The sequence below is a fragment of the Anas platyrhynchos genome, chromosome 5, assembly GCF_047663525.1.
Source record: "Anas platyrhynchos isolate ZD024472 breed Pekin duck chromosome 5, IASCAAS_PekinDuck_T2T, whole genome shotgun sequence".
Taxonomy (NCBI): domain Eukaryota; kingdom Metazoa; phylum Chordata; class Aves; order Anseriformes; family Anatidae; genus Anas; species Anas platyrhynchos.
Genome location: NC_092591.1, coordinates 18,293,920 through 18,315,430, shown reverse-complemented (window position 1 = coordinate 18,315,430; position 21,511 = coordinate 18,293,920). Strand labels below are relative to the sequence as shown.

Genomic DNA, 21,511 nt, shown 5'->3' with positions numbered 1-21,511 from the left:
GTGAGGCACTATTTTGATAACGGTTATTTTAAATAGGCAGTTTTTATACAAAACAAACATATATTTCTCTCACATATTTTTCAGGTTTATTCAGCAGTTCAGTAGCTCAGTGCCTTGTGAAAGCTACAGTGAATCTATCTTGAACAAAATGACCTCCATCAGCTAGCGAGATTAGGAAAAAGCCAGTGTGTATTTCACAGATCGAACAACCTTTATGTTCTCAGGGCTTTTTCATGTTTCATCTAATCCAGTGTAATGGTGGGCTATTACCCATGCCCTTCCTGCTCCTGCAGCTCTTTCTCCCTGCCTACCTTGTGTAGAGTGTGGAATCTTGAAGCTGCGTGATGATCCCTTGCTGTGCTAATGGAAGACTGAGAGTAATGCATTGTTCATTCTGTCCATGTTACTACTAGATTACAGCAATGGGAAGGAGAGTAATGTGCAAGTCTTGGTTTCTTTTAGCCCTAACCCACAGTTAGAAACATATTATACAAGTCTCCTGTTAGTTCCAGTGAAGTCGTGTAAGTTGTTTGCATACAAAATGATTTCAGGGAAATACTGATGGATATCTTCTTGACTTTAAAGATTACGTTTCAAGGTAGTTACTGCAGTCTGTTCTTTTAGGCTCTATGTTTTATGGAATAAAATTTGTGGCATGTCCCTTTGGAGGTGGCTGGAACTGGACCTTATCTAACACATGGCAGCTTGTGGACTTTTCTCACAGAGGCCACACCTGTAGCTCCCTGCTACCAAAATGTTGCCATGTAAACCCAATACAACCCTGCACAGAGGGAGCAGATGATACAAATGGAATCTGAGACAACAGTTCAAGTAGACAAACTTGTGCAAAGTAGAGGTCTCAATATCCTTACGTGGTTACTCAGAAATGCATGAATTTATTTTCTTGGCTTTTTGTGATCATAAGTCAGCTTTCCTCTTGCTGTTGGCAATGTGGCTCTTCCAGTTTAGTGCTGTTCTTACTCATCTTAATTGATGTTTTTCAGCTTCTGCATTAGTTTCAGATTAAAATGTTACAGGTTTTCACAGAGCAAAAACTGTGCATTGTACTACAGTAAACTGCTAAAGCTAACTAAACGTTACTTTTGTTTTAAATGGGTCTTGTTAGTAGTAGTTAAGAATTTTGAAGTAGTAAAAAATTTTCTTGTCTCCTAAGGTAAAGGTCATCTTTCTGTAGCTTAAGTAACGAATTTGACATTCTTTTTCTTGCTGTTCTAATCGGAAATTGTATAACAAGCATTGCTACGGACAATACTATCATCTACAGACTGATGTCTAATTAACGAATAATACATGATATTCAAGATTATTGTTGGCTGTGAAGCCCCAGACTAGGAGCTTAAGACTGGAAGAGCAGCCCAAGGAACCTATTGTTCATGGCAGATACATCTGATAATCGTAAAGAAATGTATGGCTTTAAAAACACATTCTCTGATATTTGTTATTGGAAAAAATCAGAGCAATATGTCTATGTTAAGAACTGTTCTGTTTTAGCAATTAGCTTAGAGAAGTTGCTACTTTCAATTGCCAGAAAAAGATCGTTACTATGGGCAGCTTTTCTTACAACCGTTAGGAAATTATTAGCTTGTGTTTGAGTATACTGAGAGCTCTAATTGCAACATGTTCTCAATATAGACTCGGTTATGTTGACTTCAGACACACGTCTTTGAAAAAAGCAGACTTCCTTCAAGTTGTTAAAAAAATCAACAAACTAACTACTTGTCTAGAATAATGAAAGATGGTTAAGGATATTGAACATCTAACTGTAAATATCAATGCTAATTAACAGTTGTCACCCTACTACAGAGGAAGAAATTGAAAGATAATAAACAAATCTAGATTCCGTCTGTCAGGCCTAGATTCAAATCACCCTGCTCTGCTACTTTCTCTTCTTACTTGAACAAAGGTTTCTAATTGTGGCTGAACTGGCTGCCTAAATGCCTCCTTTATTTCTGCTTGGAAGAAAATTAATGTTAAATATCTCAACGTATTTAGGTATACTTTCTTTTTGGTAGGCAGTTATCAAGTTGCATAGAAATATTATATCAGGTGGCAGGGAGGGGTACAGAGAGGACACGGAAAGCCCACCTGATAAACACGTGGCTCAGAGGCTGGTGCCAACACAGAAATTTTGTGGTTTTTTGACCATGTGGCGCTTTACTCGGCACCTGGCCTGATGGCCGCAGATGGGTCCCCATCTCTAAGGGGAAAACGGATCCTGGGCCAGGAGCTGGCGGGGCTCATTGAGAGAGCTTTAAACTAGGTGAGAAGGGGGACAGGGCTGAAACAAGGCTTGTTAGAGCTGTGCTGGGGGAACAATGGCAAGGCTGGGAGAGAAGGCAATGGCCCAGCTGAAGTGCATCTACACTAATGCACACAGCATGGGTAACAAACAGGAGGAGCTGGAAGCCATTGTGTGGCAGGCAGGCTACAACTTGGTTGCCATCACAGAAATGTGGTGGCTCGACTCTCATGACTGGACTGCTGCAATGTCTGGCTGTAGGCTCTTCAGAAGGGACAGGCAGCATGGAAGGGGTGGTGGTGTGGCTCTCTATATCAGAGAGAGTTTTGATGTCTTGGAACTTGAGGCTGGGAATGATAAGGTTGAGTCCCTATGGGTTAGGATCAGCGGGAAGGCCAATAAGGGAAGCATCCTGGTGGGGGTCTGTTATAGACCACCGAACCAGGATGAGGAGACTGATGAGGAGTTCTACAGGCAGCTGACAAAAGTTGCAAAATCATCAGCGCTTGTTCTTGTGGGGGACTTCAACTTCTCAGATATATCCTGGAAGTACAACACATCCCAGAGAAAGCAGTCTAGGAGGTTTCTGGAGAGTGTGGAAGATAGCTTCCTGAAGCAGCTGGTTAGTGAGCCTGTCAGGGGAGGTGCCCCTCTAGACCTTCTCTTCACAAACGGAGAAGGACTGGTAGGAGATGTGATGGTTGGAAACTGTTTTGGGCAGAGTGACCATGAAATGGTGGAGTTCTCCATTCTTGGCAAAGCCAGGAAGGGGACCAGTAAAACCGCTGTATTGGACTTCCAGAGGGCTGACTTTGAACTGCTCAGGACACTGGTTGGTAGAGTCCCTTGGGAGGCGGTTCTGACGGGCAGAGGAGTCCAGGAAGGCTGGGCGCTCTTCAAGAAGGAAATCTTAATGGCGCAGGAGCGGTCTGTCCCCATGTGCCCAAAGATGAGCCGGAGTGGAAGAAGACCGGCCTGGCTCAACAGAGAGTTGTGGCTTGAGCTTAGGAGAAAAAAGATGGTTTACAATCTTTGGAAAAGAGGGTGGGCCACTCGGGAGGACTATAAGGATACCCAGTACCCTGAATTGGTGGAAGGGGATGGGGAGCAGAATGTGGCCCTCACTATCCATGAGGAAATGGTTGGCGACCTGCTACGGCACTTGGATATATGCAAGTCAATGGGGCCAGATGGGATCCACCCAAGGATACTGAGAGAACTAGCAGAGGAGCTGGCCAAGCCGCTTACCATCATTTATCAACAGTCCTGGCTATTGGGGGAGGTCCCAGTCGACTGGTGGCTAGCAAACAGGACGCCCATCTACAAGAAGGGCCGGAGGGCAGACCCGGGAACTTACAGGCACCAGACGCGGCACTTACAGGGCAACCAGGTGATCAGGCCCAGTCAGCATGGGCCTGATTTATGAAAGGCAGGTCCTGCTTGACAAACCTGATCTCCTTCTATGAAAAAGTGACACACTTGGTGGATGAGGGAAAGGCTGTGGATGTGGTCTACCTTGACTTCAGCAAGGCTTTTGACACCGTTTCCCACAGCATTCTCCTCAAGAAACTGCCTGCTTGTGGCTTGGACTGGCGTATGCTTCATTGGGTTAAAAACTGGCTGGATAGCCAGGCCCAAAGAGTCGTGGTGAATGGAGTCAAATCCAGTGGAGGCTGGTCACTAGTGGCGCTCCCCAGGGCTTGGTACTGGGGCCTGTCCTTTTTAATATCTTTATTGATGATCTGGATGAGGGGATTGAGTGCACCCTCAGTAAGTTTGCAGATGACACCAAGTTGGGTGTGTGTGTCGATCTGCTTGAGGGTAGGAAGGCTCTGCAGGAGGATCTGGATAGGCTGGACCGATGGGCTGAGGTCAACTGCATGAAGTTCAACAAGGCCAAGTGCCGGGTCCTGCACCTGGGGCACAATAACCCCAAGCAGAGCTACAGGCTGGGAGATGAGTGGTTGGAGAGCTGCTAGATGGAGAAGGACCTGGGAGTGATGGTGGATAGTCAGCTGAATATGAGCCAGCAGTGTGCTCAGGTGGCCAAGAAGGCCAATGGCATCCTGGCCTGTATAAGAAGCAGTGAGGCCAGCAGGGCTAGGGAAGTGATTGTCCCCATGTACTTGGCTCTGGTCAGGCCTCACCTTGAGTACTGTTCAGTCTTGGACCCCTCGCTACAAGAAGGATGTGGAGTTGCTCGAAGGAGTCCAGAGAAGGGCAACGAAGCTGGTGAGGGGTCTGGAGAACAAGTCCTACGAGAAGCAGCTGAGGGAGCTGGGATTGTTCAACCTGAAGAAAAGGAGGCTCTGGGGCGACCTTATCACTCTTTATAAGTACATTAAAGGAGGCTGTAGCGAGGTGGGGGTTGGTCTATTCTCCCATGTGCCTGGTGACAGGATGAGGGGGAATGGGCTAAAGTTGTGCCAGGGACGTTTTAGGTTGGAAATTAGGAAGAACTTCTTTACTGAGAGGGTTGTGAGGCATTGGAATGGGCTGCCCAGGGAAGTGGTGGTGTCACCATCCCTGGAGGTCTTTAAACGACATTTAGATGTTGAACTTAGTGATATGGTTTAGTGGAGGACTTGTTAGTGTTAGGTCAGAGGTTGGACTCAATGATCTTGAAGTCTCTTCCAACCTAGACAATTCTGTGATTCTGTATTTCAGTACCGACTGGCGTTTGTTTCTCCCCATTGATTTGCTGTCTCTATAGTCTACATGGTCAGGTAGTCCAAGGTTATGTTTGCCTTTCCACACTACTCACATCGCTCCACAGGACATTTAACATAGCAGTTTATCATTTCAGGTCTCTATTAAGTACTTCAGTAATCTCACAAACTGAGGTGCTTATACATTTACATGCTTTTACAGTTGATGCTCTGAATTTGAGATGATCTTTTTAAAGACTATCACTTCTGGATACTTAATGCTATAGTAATGTATCTTGAACCTCTGGTTATGAGATCTTCCTTCTTTCTCTACAGATGTCTGTGAAGGGCATTGCTTTGCATTGTAGTGGCTTTACTTAGCTTGCTCTCCCATCCCAATTTAAACAAGGTGTCCATCAGCAATGGGTTTTGAACGGCATTTGTAGCTGAGGATTTCTTCAGGAGCAGAAGATCTCAGTTGCCTGTGACATAAATTAGTCCTAACTTTGATCAGGCATGAAATTCTGTCCTCCAAACTCAGGGACTTTACCTGTTCCACTCCAAAAGAGTTGTCTAAGTTCTGGTCCCCTCTCCACCTCTGTCAGGCAACTGTATGGCTGGTCCAAGAGGGAACTGCCAGCACGCTGCCTTGATCGACAGGACAAGCAATGAATGACCCTGCTTGAACACATGGGCTCCCTGTGTGCTTTCCCAAACATGCTGGGGCCATGCTTGAAGCTGCACTTTTGACCTGCATGTCAGGCAATGGATTTTAAGAGCAGCATTAGGTCCACCTATAGCGTATGTTCAGATACACCCGGTTGTTCCAATCAATAGCTTATTCAAGCTTATTAAAACTGTGAAAGGAACAATAAAATATTATTTTTTTTAAAGATGCTGTTTAGATGATTTAATTGGTGTCCTGAAGATACTTGTCTTTTTGTACTTTATCCTTATTCAGGCTGCCTGGAGCCTGAAAACACGAGCTTTGACAGAAATGGTGTATGTGGATGAAATCGATATGGATCAAGAAGGAATTGCAGAGATGATGCTAGATGAAAATGCCATTGCTCAAGTCGCACGTAAGAACGACTTTCTCTTAAGTACACTGATGCAACAGGAGCTGTTTTGGTCAGGATTGTCATCTATCATAAAATAGTACACACTGGAGTGGTCTGTTATGGCTTTTAGGTATTGTTACAAGAAGAGCTTTCAATTGTTTTCTGATTGCATTGACCACATGATCTTGATATACTGCTTAGGCCTGTCTTCCAGGGATTTGGATGAAAAGTGTTTTGTCAGCTTTTCCTCTACATCTCTGTACTAGCTGTCTCTTTTCCATCAGTGCATTGATTTTTGGCTTCTTCTCTAGTGGGAAACAAAAGAAAAATATGCCCTTGGTGTACTAAGTATCCCATCCCTATGCCTGTACTGTAGACAACAGTCAGGCCAAATCTGACATCACTGATTCGTTGCATTTCCTACAAACATTTTCTAAACTGCTTTTGCTTTCTTCTGCTTTTCTCTTCTTTTTCCTCTCTTGCTTTCCAGGGCACTTCTTCAGCACTGTCATTGTTTCCTGCATGAAGCTCTTTTCAGTTTCATCAGATCCTATCTAAGTGGGCAGTCATTATAGTCTTCCATTACTTCTGTACTTTTTGGCATTATTTCTATTTGCTGTGTTTCTCTATTATGGTCCATATGGGAATTTTTATATATCTTATTAGATATGACTCTCAACCACCTACCACATAAGAGAATTTAAGGGAAGAATTGAACATAGATTAGAATTAATTTTTGAATCATTAAAAGCTTTTCTTATCTGGATAGAAGTAGACAACTGTATATTTTTATCTATCTGATTGCATTTTTTAAAATTGTCATTACATGCTTGGTCACATATAAACAGTCAAGCAGTACTCAAGTTGTGTTTATACATTTTGATAATTTAATTATATGTATTTGTCTCAAAACAGCATAGTAATTTTACTTAAACTTTTTGCTCCCTGTGGTAAAGACCATCTGCCAAGAAAAATCATTTGAGGAATATTATTAAGAAATGGAGCATTCAGGAAAAATACATTCATACTAAACTGAAAAAGAGGTGACTTTTTGGATAGAATGTCACAAATTTCAAAGACAAGGAAAATTTTTATGGTAGTATAACCTGCACTCCCGAATCACTGAGATAAATAAGATAAATAATGCTGTTCATGCTTCATATCTACCACACATGCCTGACATAGCGTGTAGTTTATTAGAAAGTATAAAAACTTTCAGAGAGAAAGACTGCAGTCTTTGTTAAATTACTAAATTTGCTTGTATCAATGTATGCCATATCCCTAGTGGGAATTATCAACTGTGGCTTCAGCTGTTGCTTCTTTGTGTACTTTTAATGCCTGATATGAAATCTTTATTTTCAAAGGTATATTTTTATATCTTTTAATATACCTTTTATATATATGTATAGTCTTTGTATTCAAAGGTGTATAGAGTAAATAGCTAAAACTGTGCTTAAGTCATTCAGTGATCTTTTCTTTGATGAACCAAATGAACGTTTCATTTTGAGGTTTATATTTTAATTGTTGAATTGAGTCTTGAAACTCACATCTTGTCCCCTTCCAATTTATCCACATCCTTTTTCTGTTGCAGTCACCAAACCAACAGTCCACTGGCACCATATAGAAAACCATGTACAAAACATGGTTTTCTTCTACAGCTTAATTTTACTTTCTGTGTAACAATGAAGTACTTTTCTGTTAAACTTTTTATATAAAAGTTAAGCACAGGTATCACTTCCACTTCTACATGTGACAATAAGAACAGATGCTTGCTGGATGTTGGCTTTTTCTGTTGCTGTTAAAAAGTGTTAGCTGTAGTTGGTCTTGACTTGGGGTCTTTTACTGAGGCAAACCTGTCAGGATATCCTCCCCCACTCTTGTTATAGCTTACAACATTTTAAGATTTTTAGATGTGTAGTTACACCAACTGTAGTACAACTCCTATTGTCTGTAGTTTGCTTACTCAGCAGTTCAAATTCTTTTACATCAGTTACACATACACTGGAATTTTTCATCTGTCCCTATCTTAGTTTCCTGACAGAACTATCTTAATAACAATTTATCTCTCTCTTGCATCATTAAATAATTAATTATATAGAGTCCACTAGAAACAACTACTTTTCTGTGGCTCCTCTTCATGCATATATACTTAAATTTGTATTTTACCCATTTTTAAAATTCTTGTTGTTTTGATGTGTTAGTTTTCCAGCATTCTTGTTTATTAATGAAAATACCCTGTAGCATCATTTTACACAAAGTTCCTAGTCTGTTACTTTTGAACTCAACACCATCAATTTTATCATCTAAGGTTGTAGTCTTGTTAAAATGTGTTACCTTGACAACATATTTTTCAGAAACTCATACTAATTGGCATTATGGATAATCACAGCTATTTTATTAACTAGGGAGTTAAAGGAGTCATCTGCAGCCATCACTGACTGCTGAAACTAAGCTCTTAAATTTTGCAGCAGCTTCTAATGAGCACATGAATTGCTGTTTTCTCTTGATGCCTATTCATAGCTAGTTCAGTTGCAATTGTCAAAGTAGGGCTCAGAACTGAGTTGCTTAGGGTGAGATCAAGGGAAATAAATCCTGTAAGCATTCTCCAAGTACATGAAAGCACAAAACAAAAATGTCTGGAAAGGGATTAAAATGCCCTGTCTTTTTTATCTTATTGTGATAGTTTTAAAAAGATGCTGAGAAAGTAAAAGACTGGTTCATTGTTTGCTAGCCTGAAAAGTTGAAAGCCCTTCGTCCATTTCTCAGAAGAAAGAAAGATGCCCTAGATACCACCTTAGAAACTCTGCTTGGTGGACTGTCCATCTTTTCTGCTGTGGAGTGAAAAATTCAAGGTTCATAGTACTTCAAAGGGCACATAATCAACAGAGAACCTAAGTGTGGCTAGCCAGAAGACAGAGAATCCTGAGTTCTGGTCCTTATTTCAGCATCATGTATGTATTGACTAGGATTTACCAAGGAGATCGTGGTTAGTATCTTTTTTGTATCATTTAAATACAGCTGCTCCCAGGTGGCTATTAAAATATTAGAGGCAGAGGTGCTTAACATCAGCCTGGTTTAAGAAAACTATAAATTATTCAGATTGAGTTAGAGGTTATCAGTTTGGACAAGTCTATTCGTATTCTTACTTAAATAGTGGAATGGTAGCGCCTCAGAGATAATTACATCTTGAGGGTGGGAGTATGAGAGAAAGCTGTAGAAAGGGCAAACATGGGGGGTTATACTGTGGGGAAAATAAGGAGGCAGGAAGCTGCCTAGCTATCAATGTATAACTCCAGTTCTTGGAAGTCTTTGGAATAAGAGCTGTTCATAGGTACCTAGGAAATAAGTATGTGAGCAACAGAGATTTGTCAAGAGCTACTTTTTTCAACTTAAATCTCATTTCCTTCTGTATGTGGTAGCAAGCGGTGGACAGACAGGCAGATGTAGATATCATATTTTACTTTTAAACAAATTTTTAAAACCTTGTCTTAGACGTTCTCATAGAAGGCTAGGAAAAATGATTATAATTAAATGTCAGTAAAAGTGATATATTCAGGAACTAGTAATTCTTAATGATCCAATATCAAAGCAGAAAGTTGTGAAAAGGGGAACCCTCTGTTTGTTTGCTTGGGTCCAAACCAATTCGGTATTTACATTGATTACTTTTGGATATAAATGAGTTTGAAATTTACTATGCTCTAAATTGTGGATGGGGTCCTACATGATCTAGTGACATGAGATAGCTGTTCTGTGGCTAAAGATTGTGGTTTACTTGATCAAACCTGGATAGTATTTGAATCCCAGGTAGAAAATATACCATTTTAAATTAGTTTGATCTCATTATTCCAATAGCCTTTCTTACTTAAACACTATCCTAAGATGTTCTTGAGAAGACAGTCTGTTGTAGAACATGTGCAAAGGCAATATTGCTTGCCTTCAGTGAAGAGAAGGACTCAAATGATAATTTAAAATCCAGTGAAATGGATGTTGTACAGGTACTACTGTACAAGTACTAGACATACTTGAAATCTGTAGGATATATGAGGGGGAAAAGGAAGGAGAAGCAGCACATCCTTACCATCTACAGAGAAAGGGTGAAGAGAGAAACAGAACTAGAGGAGTAATCTACAGAAGATTACTTTTTCTCATGGTAATGATGACATCTTTCTTGCAGTGATCTGACAATTTACCAGTAGTACAATGCAGTTTTCTTTCTTCTTGTCTTCTTTCTCTAGTGCTATGTCTCTCCAGTTTGAACCAAGAAATTTCCAGTTTATCATAAGACACAGGCATTTTTAAAGCCCCTTGGACAAGGGTGTAGTATCTCAAGATGAAGTGAACAATGCTCTTATTTTATAGGACCAGGAACATCTTTGAAAGTCCCTGGAACTAGCCAAGATGCAGGCCCCAGCCCAGCTGTTAGGTACGTGATAATTTATTTTTTAAAAATGTGACTTGTTGCACATAAGCAAATCCTAAATTTACGTCATAAAAATGAAACTTCCAATATAAGTTATGTTCAAACTCTCTGTGAGTAAATATCACTTGATGTAAGGTTAATGTGCTTACCATCTTCAGGCCAGTAACTCAGTCAGGAAGACCTATTACAGGATTTGTGAGACCCAGCACACAAAGTGGACGGCCAAGTACTATGGAACAGGCTATAAAAACACCTCGAACAGCTGTCACAGCTCGTCCAGTTACTAGTGCTTCTGGGAGATCGGTCAGGATCGGAACGGTAAGTTGCTTGACTCTGTTCTTAGAAAGCATCTCGATCATAGCACAGTGACATTGTACTTAACTTAAAAGCTGCATCTATACTCAAGTTTGAGGGAGGTCAGTATTTTTAATATTTTGTTTATATTGTTTCCAAAGGCAAGTTTGAAAATACTACCTCATTAGTTTGCTAGTCTATTCGTGGATACAATGTACATATGTCCAGAAGTTCACAAAAATTCATACAAGTTTACAAATTCACAAGTTTTTTGAGACTGATTTTTATTCACTGAAGACCATGAAAAGACTATGACATGATTTCACCATAAGTATGCCGGAGTCTGTAAGATTTTCAGTTTGCTACAAAGCAATTACTAATCTTTCTGTCTCTATTACTTCAGAAGATAAAGAAAATAAGATGTACTAGTTTTATTCTGATCTATTCTCAAAATTAACACACTGCAACAGGCATGAACATGTAATACAGATTAGTAGCATGTTACTGGCAAGTTCTTAATATCACAGGTACAAACGGATCTCCCTAAATATTTCTTGAAGATCTTTTATGTATCCCACCTGCCTTCAGTCCATCTAACAGTGTAAGCTGCATGCTTAGGCACATTATGAAAGAAGTGGAGAGAGGGAAGAAAAAGGTAGTTCCAGGAGGTAATTCATGCAACCTCTTTCAGGGACTGTATGGGAGTAGGATAGATACCTCACTTTCAAAAAAGATGAGATTAAGATGAATCCTTATTGCGAAGCAGAGGAATGCATCTAAAACTGTATTGTTGTGTTATTTCTTTTTTCTTTTTTTTTTTTTTTCAGCATACTGCTACTATTTTGAAAATTTTCACAAAAAGTGTAGGGGATCTTCCCACTTAAAAACTTGTTTCTCCCCTTCAGGCTTCAATGATAACAAATCCAGATGGCCCTTTCATAAATCTGTCTCGACTGAATTTAGGAAACTATGCTGAAAAACCGAAACTGGCAAAGGTATGTAATTATTTTGGTTACAATTGTGATATCTGTTTCTAATTTTCTAGCATCATTCTAATGATACATGAGATTGGGGATAGAAACAATGATGAACTGTGTTCAAGATATAAATTTCATATAAATAGTGTGTTACATATCTTTTGTCCACTAACAGGGATTATCAGACTTGAAATTGAAAATATGTGTGATGCAGTCATTTTGAAAATATAAGGTAGCAAAAACCTATGTATATACTAAAATACTCTAATAGTAAATTGCCTTGAACTCTCTGTATAGGAGTGATGAAGGGCAACTAAAAAAAAAGGGGGGGAGGGGAACAGCAGAACCTTTCTGGTTGGCCAGAAATGCAAACAGATGGCAATCCTGACCTAAAAAATTTCAACTGGTTTGGATTTTTCTCTTTGATTTTATGTCATGAATTTATGTCAATCTTTTTTATACAAAATTTTTTCATCTTTTTTTGTTTGGAATTCATTTCATTTTCAATTAAGATCTTGTGATTGACAGCCATTGAAACTGAGGCCATCTGCCCAACTTGTGGTTTCAGCTCTGAGTGGAAGGGACCTAAAAATTGTGTAATGATTTCCCTGTGTGGCCTTTCAGTTGAGTCTTCACCAATATAACCAGTTATGTATAGATGAATATGTTTTCTGTGCATATGTTGTTCACAGAAAATTAATGTTGGGTTATGACCAGCAACTCATTTTTCATGAGGTATCAAACCACTATTGAATAGATTCTCAGGAGTTTTGTTTAATTGGCAACATAGAAGTGATAGAACCCCTGTGTATTTAGTCTGTTTTGAGAAATGTAGCAATGAATGCTTTTAGAAGACTGCTAGTACCTCATCTTCTGCTGGTGAAAATTATCTCCCCAGTCTAAAACTTTAGTTAATAACTTTCCACAAATGATTAGCAAATTCCTTTGTGATTTTTTTTTTTTTTTCAAGATGCTTTTTAAAACCTGATTGGGACTTATGCATTGCTTTTCAATGTGTTTTTCAAAGAAAATAAGTTTTGTGTGACTGCACTTCATTCCTTACTCACTTCTTACATTTCTGTCCCTTGGCCTCTTAACCAAACTAGACAGAAGAATAGATAATCAAATACAGTAATTTCAAGCCTGGCTAGATAATGAAGGACTATCATCTCCACTGGGGTCAGTTACAAGTCAGTTCTGAAAAAAGCTGCATGCCTTTTGTCCAGTTATGTTCTTATCACCAGTAAGTCAGCACACAACTATGCTAAACCAATTAGAGCTTATAAAATAGAGAGAATGTAAGAAACGCTAGGAGGATTAAGGAACGAGACACATTCGTATGAAACCAGGCTTAGCTCTTCTCCTTCAAGACAGCTAGCTTTCAATTTTTCTTTTGATAACTCTGTATAGTTTTTAAATAGGTAGGGTTGCTTTCAGGTGAAATATTTATTCTCAGCAACAGCTCTCAGGAATGCAAAGACATAGATATTTTTAACTTTTTTTTTTTTTTTTTTTAATTAGAGTTTTCAGGGAAGACAGAGTAGCTCTGTCCTTCAATTTCATATAAAAGAGGCTTAAGCCAAAAATTATAAATCAACAGTCCTCATGGAAAACATCCATAGGCAGAAAGTGTACTTGTCAGTATTATGAAGCTAATACGATATGACATTAATGTTTCATACAGAATATAAGTTCTAAGTTTAAATTTAGCGCTGCATGGATTTATATTTTTTTTTTCTTTCTTCTTTTTTGTAAAACAAGATAGCATTAAGGCTAAAGTCAAAGCAGGAGTTGAGAATACAGACTGTACTTTGGGTTGAGAATCACTGATTAAAGTTTTAAAACTCTTTGAGCTGTCACCTGTCTTAGACACAAGATGATAAATCTTGCAACTATTAAACTCACATAATTAGCCTTTGTATTCATGTTGGTATATAATCTTCCTACCTATTTCTTCCTTATGTTTGAAAAATATGCTTATCACATCTCCTTTTACATTAGATTATCTATTTTTTCATTGTTTGACCATGTCTTCCTTGAAGTATGAAGAAATGGACAAAATAAGTTTGTTAAGTCACTAGTCTGTGACTGAAGCATCAGCCGTGTTAAGGACTACTGCAGGAAGCACCATAGCAGGCATAAGAGATATCACCTGTCCCCAGAGATAGCCTCTATTAAATCTCAGTTGGCAACTGGTTTATGCTATGAAACAGGAAATTTTATCTTCTTCAGCTTGTGGATTTTTAATAGAATTATTAAAATAATTCTAGATATTTTTATCCAAGTGAATGTTCAGTAATTTTTGAAGGTCAGGGCCTATAGATAGCCACAGTAAATTCCTCATGCCAGCCATCCAAGAAGATATTTTTTTTATCACTTTTAGATTTACTCACTTTTACTGAATGTTTCCTTGTTATTGCACTAGAGGAGAAGTTGTACTGCCACTTCTTTATTTTCTGTTATTTTGTTATTTTCACTTCTAAACACCTAGTAAATAAATGTCTAGTTCTAATCTTCCTATAAACACCTTTTTACTAATCATTCCTTACTTTCTTTTAATACTCTGTGGACATTCTTTTCTGAAAAACAGTAGAAGAAAAGTAGATTGTAGTTTACTTCCTCACCAAGCATGACAATTAATTAGTAATTTTCTATTTTTCTTAGGGTAAATCTTTTAAGAATTTGCTTGAGAAATGCTGGCAGAGGAGTCATGGGAGCTTTACAGGATTGCTGTCTTTTCCTCCTTTCCTTCCTTCTTCCCTTCTTCCCTTCCCTCTTTCCTTCCTTCCTTTATGGACCAAAGTTTTCATCTGGGGATGTTTAGTTTTTATTAAAAATGAATACTATGAATTAGGAAAAAAAAATGTTCTTTTGCAGGAATTTAGACCTGGAATATGGTTGCTCAAAAAGTTAGTAATGCTTTTTGTTACTAACACCCTTATCCAGTTCTGGGGATAGAGGCTTCCAGTCTCCCTTTAAATATGTACTATCTTTCAGCGTCATTATATGCACTTCAAATGCTACCTCCATTAGCAGTTATGTACCCTTCTGTATTCCAGTTTAGAACAGTTAGAAGGTGGTATTACTTGCTTAGATTTATAAAGGAATAATAAAAGACTTGAAATCTTGAACCTTTTGTATAATTATGGTTTGTTATTAGTATTATTATAGTGTGGAATTTCAGAAATGTGATATTGTTAGCACTTACCATTTATAAATAAAAAGGCAGTTCTTCCATTACAGATCCCAAAATTATGTAGGGTTTAGAAAGTTTTGTTTTCTTTTCCCTAAGACAGAATTTGCTCAGCTTACATGCCTAATAAATGTATGTTTACTCTAATTAGACTTAGCTCTACATAAGCACCTATCTACACATTGCAAAAACTCTTTGTTAGATAACTTGTTGATTTTACAGTTGGGAAGTCATGAAAATGGTACTGGGTTTTCAAATTTACATTCACTTTCAAATTATAGCTCTCTGTTTTTTTAAGGTGACTTTAAAGACCAATGATTAAAGACAATTCCACTAATCTCTTGCAGCAAATTAAGAATTAAAATGCTTTCCTTTAATGACAATATAGCAATGTATAGTTTTTGTCTATTGGGGTCTTAATGAAATGTAAATGTCAGTAGTTCTGATGTGCAAATGTGATTGCTTGCACAAAGAATTAGTCTCTGCCTAATGTAATCAAGATTCTGAAGTTCTGTAAGATAATATTTACTAATTTTTATCTTTTAATATGACATTGTTTTAAATATTCTTCTGACAGGCATTGTTCGAATATATTTTTCACCATGAAAATGAAATAAAAATTGTGAGTAATTCATACTTTCCATTATCAGTTTTTATTAAGTATCAGTCTGTAATTTCTGTTAATATTCTGCTGAACTAAGGATCCAAGTAGTACATCACATTTCAGTTCAGAAGTGAAGCATTAGAAATTGTATAAGAGAAAAAAACCCTTTCTACAGGTAAGGTAATGTGCACATACCTATATGTTCCTTATTGCTGTCTTTTTTGAGAGGCAAAGCATTATAACATTGTTAAGTTAGATCCCTCATCTATCAACATGTTAAGGTGAAATATTTAATTATTTCACCTTAACAGAATTTACTGGAGTCTGAGCAGCACTATATACCAGTTAGTTGAGCTGTCTTGAAAGTTCAGAGTACCTGAGGCCTAGTACAAAGTGATATGTTTGAAAAGATTGTCCATTATGAGAAGAAGGTAAAAATACCTTGCAAAATAATTCGTGTTTGACATGATCGTAATTTGGCTTTTGAACCCTCTGAGATGATGCTTATGTATTTGAGTGAATAGAAATTAAATGTATTTGGTGAAACTACAAAAATTTTGGTGAAAACTAAAATACCAGTAGGAGTTGGACAGTTTTGCTATAAATTTACTTCCATAGAGCTGAGGTGTTTTGTGGCCTTAAGGGAAAGAGTGTGTTGTCCCTAATAATTTTCCTAATTATATAGTTTCGCTCTTACCCTGTCTGAAACTTTGCTGATCTTTATATGATATTGCACTGAATGGGCAAGATCAAATTTGGATAAGTATTATTCAAGCTCTCAGAAATAAATAAAGGTTGCGGGATTTTTTTGGCAACTTACCAAGGGAGATAATTAGCTTACTGAATGAATAAAGAGTCAAAGTATTTCATTACTATGTTAGATACATGCAGCCCGTTGAAATGGAATCAAAATTTCTGCTTGAAGTTTGTATGAGAATAGTATCAATAGTAGTAGTGTCAATAGTGCATAGCTGATTAAACAGTTACTTAACTTTCTCCTGCACTACTAACTGGTGTGTGATTAGATCTGAAGTTACGCTCTCAAGCTGCTTATTTGATACCATCATTTTCAGCCAGTTAATAACACACAAAAAGATTTTGTTGTTGACAATATAGATCAGAACCATTTCCAAATGTACTGCTATGTGAAGCTTTTAATATAGTATCAAATGATTATAGTTGTACACTGTCAATTTATTGCATAGCATTCTTCTAAGAGGATTGAATTGCAATGCATTGTTAATACAAAATGTGGTTGAACCAGCAAGTGCAAGTGTCAAACATGTCAGAGAGAAATAGCAACTATTATTTACATATTCTGATACTGAACATGAAGGGCTTGTTTTTTATGTCTCTAATAACTAGAATGTATATTGTTTGTTACTGAGAGCTCAGTTCACAAGGAATAGATCACAGTATGCTATCTACACTGGGAGGATATGCAGGATCCCCAGACTGGACAGATCATTACATAAAATGCAAGCAAATTTCCAAGCACTCCAGCAAAAAAAATTGTAAAACACTCTTGCCCTATACTGCATGTTCTTTGAAATCCCTGCTGGAGAATTCAGGATCACTGTCTTACAGGAATTTTTTGCCTATGGTTTTATGTGCACCCTAGTCACCTGAATAAATCTCTAAGCAAAGAAATGTCAGCTTAGTCACCACTGTTTATTGAGCAATGAGAGGGAGATCTACATTTTTGGTTAAAGGTAGCATCCTGTAAAAAAAAAAAAGTCACAGTTCGCAGTGCAAGGTACCTTTATATTGTAACGTGTTTCTCTGAAGAGAGAATTTTTGACTGTTCAGTATTTTTCTCTTGCTTGTGTTTATTCCTTTTTTCTTCTGCAATTCCTTCTCCACCATTTTCAATATATCACTGTTCTCCAAACTGACCTTCTTCCTTTTGAGTCTCATCTGCATTGATTTTTCTTACACAACAAAAAAAGAAATAATTTAGTTTTTGCTTAAACTTGGCTGTGTCAAACCTGTGTATTCACTAACGACATTTCACTGATTCATTTTCTTCCTTCTCCCTGAAAAGATTTCAGATGATTTGGATTCAGCAGAGATGTTAACAGTTTAAAAGTTGATCTGGATCTCTCTTGATCATCCAACATTCCGTGACATCTCTTCCGTCTTTGTACAAAACACTTTTCTGTGCAAGATGAGATGAAAGAGCTTGGAAGTTATTAGATCAAAGCCTGGGAAATTGACTTAAAGTGACTGTGTAGATGGTAAAGTCTCTACTTGCAGGCTTTCTTCATGGGTAGAATTGGAAGACCAGTTCCTGCAGTTTCATAAATAAAACACAAAAGTAGTAGTGAGGATATTGTTCCTTTGTCAATGTGCAGATCTGGAACAGTCTGTACTGTTCTCTTCTGCATTATTTAAAAAGCAACGGCAGTTTTATTATTTTGCTTCTGCTTAGTATTCAGCCAGTCTATAGAAAAAAAAAAAAAAAGCCTTAGCAATTTCAGTTGAGGAATATCATTAATCAGTATGCATTCAGCTGCACAAACAATGCAAGGAACTCAGTTCAAATTAAAAGTAAATATATCTATAATCTATCAATTATCAGAAACTTGGAGACAGAAGACGAGAGAAGCACTGAGCTTATTCAGCATTTGAAAACACGTTCAAAATTCTTTCATCTTACTTAATGAAAAATTAAACACTTCTCTGAAGAAATTCCTATTACCCTATCCATTATTGTTCTTGACTTGTTCTCTTTTGAAGGCATACACTTAATAACTGACTTTCTATGTTCCTTGAGTATTTCTAAATGCTGTTTTACAGGCTACGTGCTATAAGAGCAGAGCAGTGTAAACGACTTGTCCAAAAATAGTTCAGCTTCTACTTATTTCAGCAGTAGGCTGTGAGATTGTATTCTGCCATTATTCATAGGTGGGTAATGATGACAACACACTTTGTCCTGAGAACGAGCAAAGAATGTACAATATATACTTGGGTTAAGAAATCATGACCGTAGTTCTTTGTAATACTCTGAACTTTATACTCTCTGATAGAAATCTATTTATAATGGAATTATGTTAGATTTACAAACTATCGAAGTCCAGAAGACATTCACCAAAATAAATTGGCTGATGTTATTTATTCAGCTGTTTTATAAACTAGCCAATGTCGGTTTGTCTACAAACAAGAATTTAGTCAATAACAATTGCTGGGAGAATTTGATTTTGCAAAACCATGGTAAATTACCACAGCCCTACAAGCTGTTCTATACATACTGAGTTATAGACAGTAGATGATTTGGAAGTCTTAATTTATAGCACAGTTTATCTAAGGAGAGTAATAGTAAAAATAAATAAATAAAAACAGCTCACAATCATGCTAAATACAGGTTTGATAAATTCTTTGTGAAAGAAGATTTTTATTATCACTGTAGGGTTTTTTTTTTTGCACAGATATGCACAAGCTTGGGAAGTAGGCCCACGTGAACCTCACACATTCAACAAGTTCAAATGCAAAATGATGCACTTGGGTTAGGGCAATCCCAGACATGAGCACAGACTGGGAGCAGGACACACTGAGAGTAGCCCTGCCATGAGAGACTTGGAGTTTTGGTGGACAGAGACCTCGACACGAGCCAGCTTTTCATGTGTGCAGCCCAGAAGGCCAACTGCAACCCTGGCAGCATCAACAGAGGGGTGACCAGCAGGGTGAGGGAGGTGATGCAGGATAGTTGGAACAGTCGTGGACAGTGACAATCAAGGGAGTGCACAACAGCTGGAACACTTACTACTGTTACTCCTCATTGTTTTTCAATTAACATGCTCTGCAGATTGAACATTGATTTGTACCTAAACTGTGCAATTAAAAAAAAACCTTGCACCAAACTGATCTTTAAATATGCTAGCAGTTGGTATTGACATGGCATGGTGAAGGCTTTGACTTTTGAAGGTCTGTTTTAATCAAGTTACTAACATTTCAAAGGCCACATTGTCAGAAGATTTGTTGTAATGCCAGCAGAAAGTCTGACGTGCAGAAATCTGACGCTGATATGCACAAAGCCTTTTCAGGCAAACACCTTTTAGAAATGTTGATAACATTTGTAGTGTTTGTGGATTAAAAATTTGTATTGCATGTAAGCATCAGAAACAGGATGTTCCTATTCCTTTCCTATTGCCTTAACAAAAAAGTATTAAACCAGGATTTACTTAATTTCAGAAATTAATTTCAAAATTAAGTTATGTTTTGTTTCTTGATGCTAGTAATAACATCCCAGTAAGATTTCAGGATCTGCACCAACAGCAAAAGTGCTGATGTTAGTCTACAAAGCCTGAAGCAGTCTTAGTTCCCACTCTCTAAGAGCAGCCAGAATTGTTAGCCTTACATAAAACAGTTTTCATAAATAATTAGGGTACCAGAAAGAAAGCTGAGTGTATAACTACAGAAGGGATGGCTGTTTGAAATTCAGTCCTTCTCCTTGAATACTTGTCATCAGAGCACTCTAAAGAGGGCTCTTTAAAGTACATAATTTGCAGTAGGATCCTTACTCATTTTCCATGACTACTTGTGCCCCATTAGAAACAAGTGTGGTATTTGGCAGATGCACACATTCTTTACAAATTTGAAAATGCAAACAATTTTGAAAACACAACAGAAGTAAGTGATACTTCAATTTCAGCTGTTTTTCAGAGTTTTCCCAGTGAACTCTACTGGGACAAAATTGTGTATATACTTTCAGGTGAAAGTGTTTGGAAGGGAAATGTAATTTCTATCTTGAAGCGAGCTTTTTCTGCATGACAGTTGTGGTGTCCAGGGGACTGGCTGTGCAATTTGCAAAGGTATTAAGAAACAAAAGGCTGCCCAAATAAGCTCTGCCATCTGAGGATTTCAAGGATACCACACACCTGGATCAGATAGTGACTTCAGAGTTGTAAATCTTCCTTGGTTTTCTCTCTGCTACCGTGGAAGCTGGGATTGCCAGTTGTCTCTTTCTTTTGAGGACACCACCAGTGCAACTCCTTACACTGAATTGCTATAGAAAAAATACTCTTTTTCACAGAGCCAAAAGAGAACAACTTGTGTAAGTTGTTGTAGCTCCGCTGACTTTGCTGTGCTATATCAAATAATCAAATATATCAAAGTAACCTGTTGATTACTTGCAGCCTCATTTTGCTATCAGGAAGAAATGGAATCAAGCCCAGAGGTAGATATCACTAAATTGGGCTCTTTGACATATTTCAAGTATTCATACAATTTTTTCCTGGAAACTATTAATTCCTATGCCACAGAGTGGCCAGCACACAGAACTCTTCTATACTGTTCCCAATAGACATATTTTCTGATTTCTGTGGTCTGCAAAATGTTCATGAAAATAAAGAAAATGAGTTCTTTGTAAAAAAAATTCTGCTTTAAAGACTTTAAGACTATTTATGGTGATATCCCTAAAATAGAAGTAACATGTAGCATGACTGATATATTCGGGGAGAAACTGGTACTTTCAAAATGTAAACACTAACAATTGCCTCTTTGGTAGGTTTTGGTACAGATAACGCATCAATTTGTTTTAATAGGAATTTAGAAATTACAGCGAAAGCATGAAAAGCCATAGATTATGTCTGCAATAGCCAATGGCAGCACATTGATTAGCATGCCTACTTTTCTGATATACCAGATAGAAGAGGTTTTAGACTTCCACTCTCTTAACTATTTCTTAGAATATTTATCTATTTTTACTATCTATTGTAGAATAATTTTTATGTCAGGCTTTTAAAGGAAGAAGTATTTCCAATTGTACACATCTGAGAGTCCCCAGAAGTAGAGGCAGCCTGATGCTAGCAATGAGATGACAATTTCTTCAATATCTCAAACTGGCTGATTTGTTTATTTTAGTATAGTTCTGCATGTTTTAAACAATTTTTATTGAACAAGGAAGGGTGGCTTGAAAAAATTGTGTTGGCTCACACAAATACTTGGAATATTCCGAAGCCACAATTTATAAATCTAATCAAATTAATTTTGTGTTTTCTCTTTTTGTTACTATAAACTATAAGGATTACATTATTTTTCAACTGTAAAAATAGT

At 37.6% G+C, this 21,511-nt stretch overlaps 1 protein-coding gene across 1 annotated transcript in view; it reads left to right on the top strand.

The window, feature by feature from the left end:
• The window catches only part of TTC8 (tetratricopeptide repeat domain 8), a 44,689-nt gene that overhangs the window by 7,587 nt on the left and 15,591 nt on the right, over positions 1-21,511 (top strand). Inside the window, exons 3-7 of the mRNA XM_027458501.3 lie at positions 5,870-5,990; positions 10,329-10,392; positions 10,548-10,707; positions 11,589-11,678; positions 15,431-15,475. Of these exons, the coding sequence (XP_027314302.1) occupies positions 5,870-5,990; positions 10,329-10,392; positions 10,548-10,707; positions 11,589-11,678; positions 15,431-15,475 (480 nt within the window). The remainder of the gene's footprint in view (positions 1-5,869; positions 5,991-10,328; positions 10,393-10,547; positions 10,708-11,588; positions 11,679-15,430; positions 15,476-21,511) is intronic.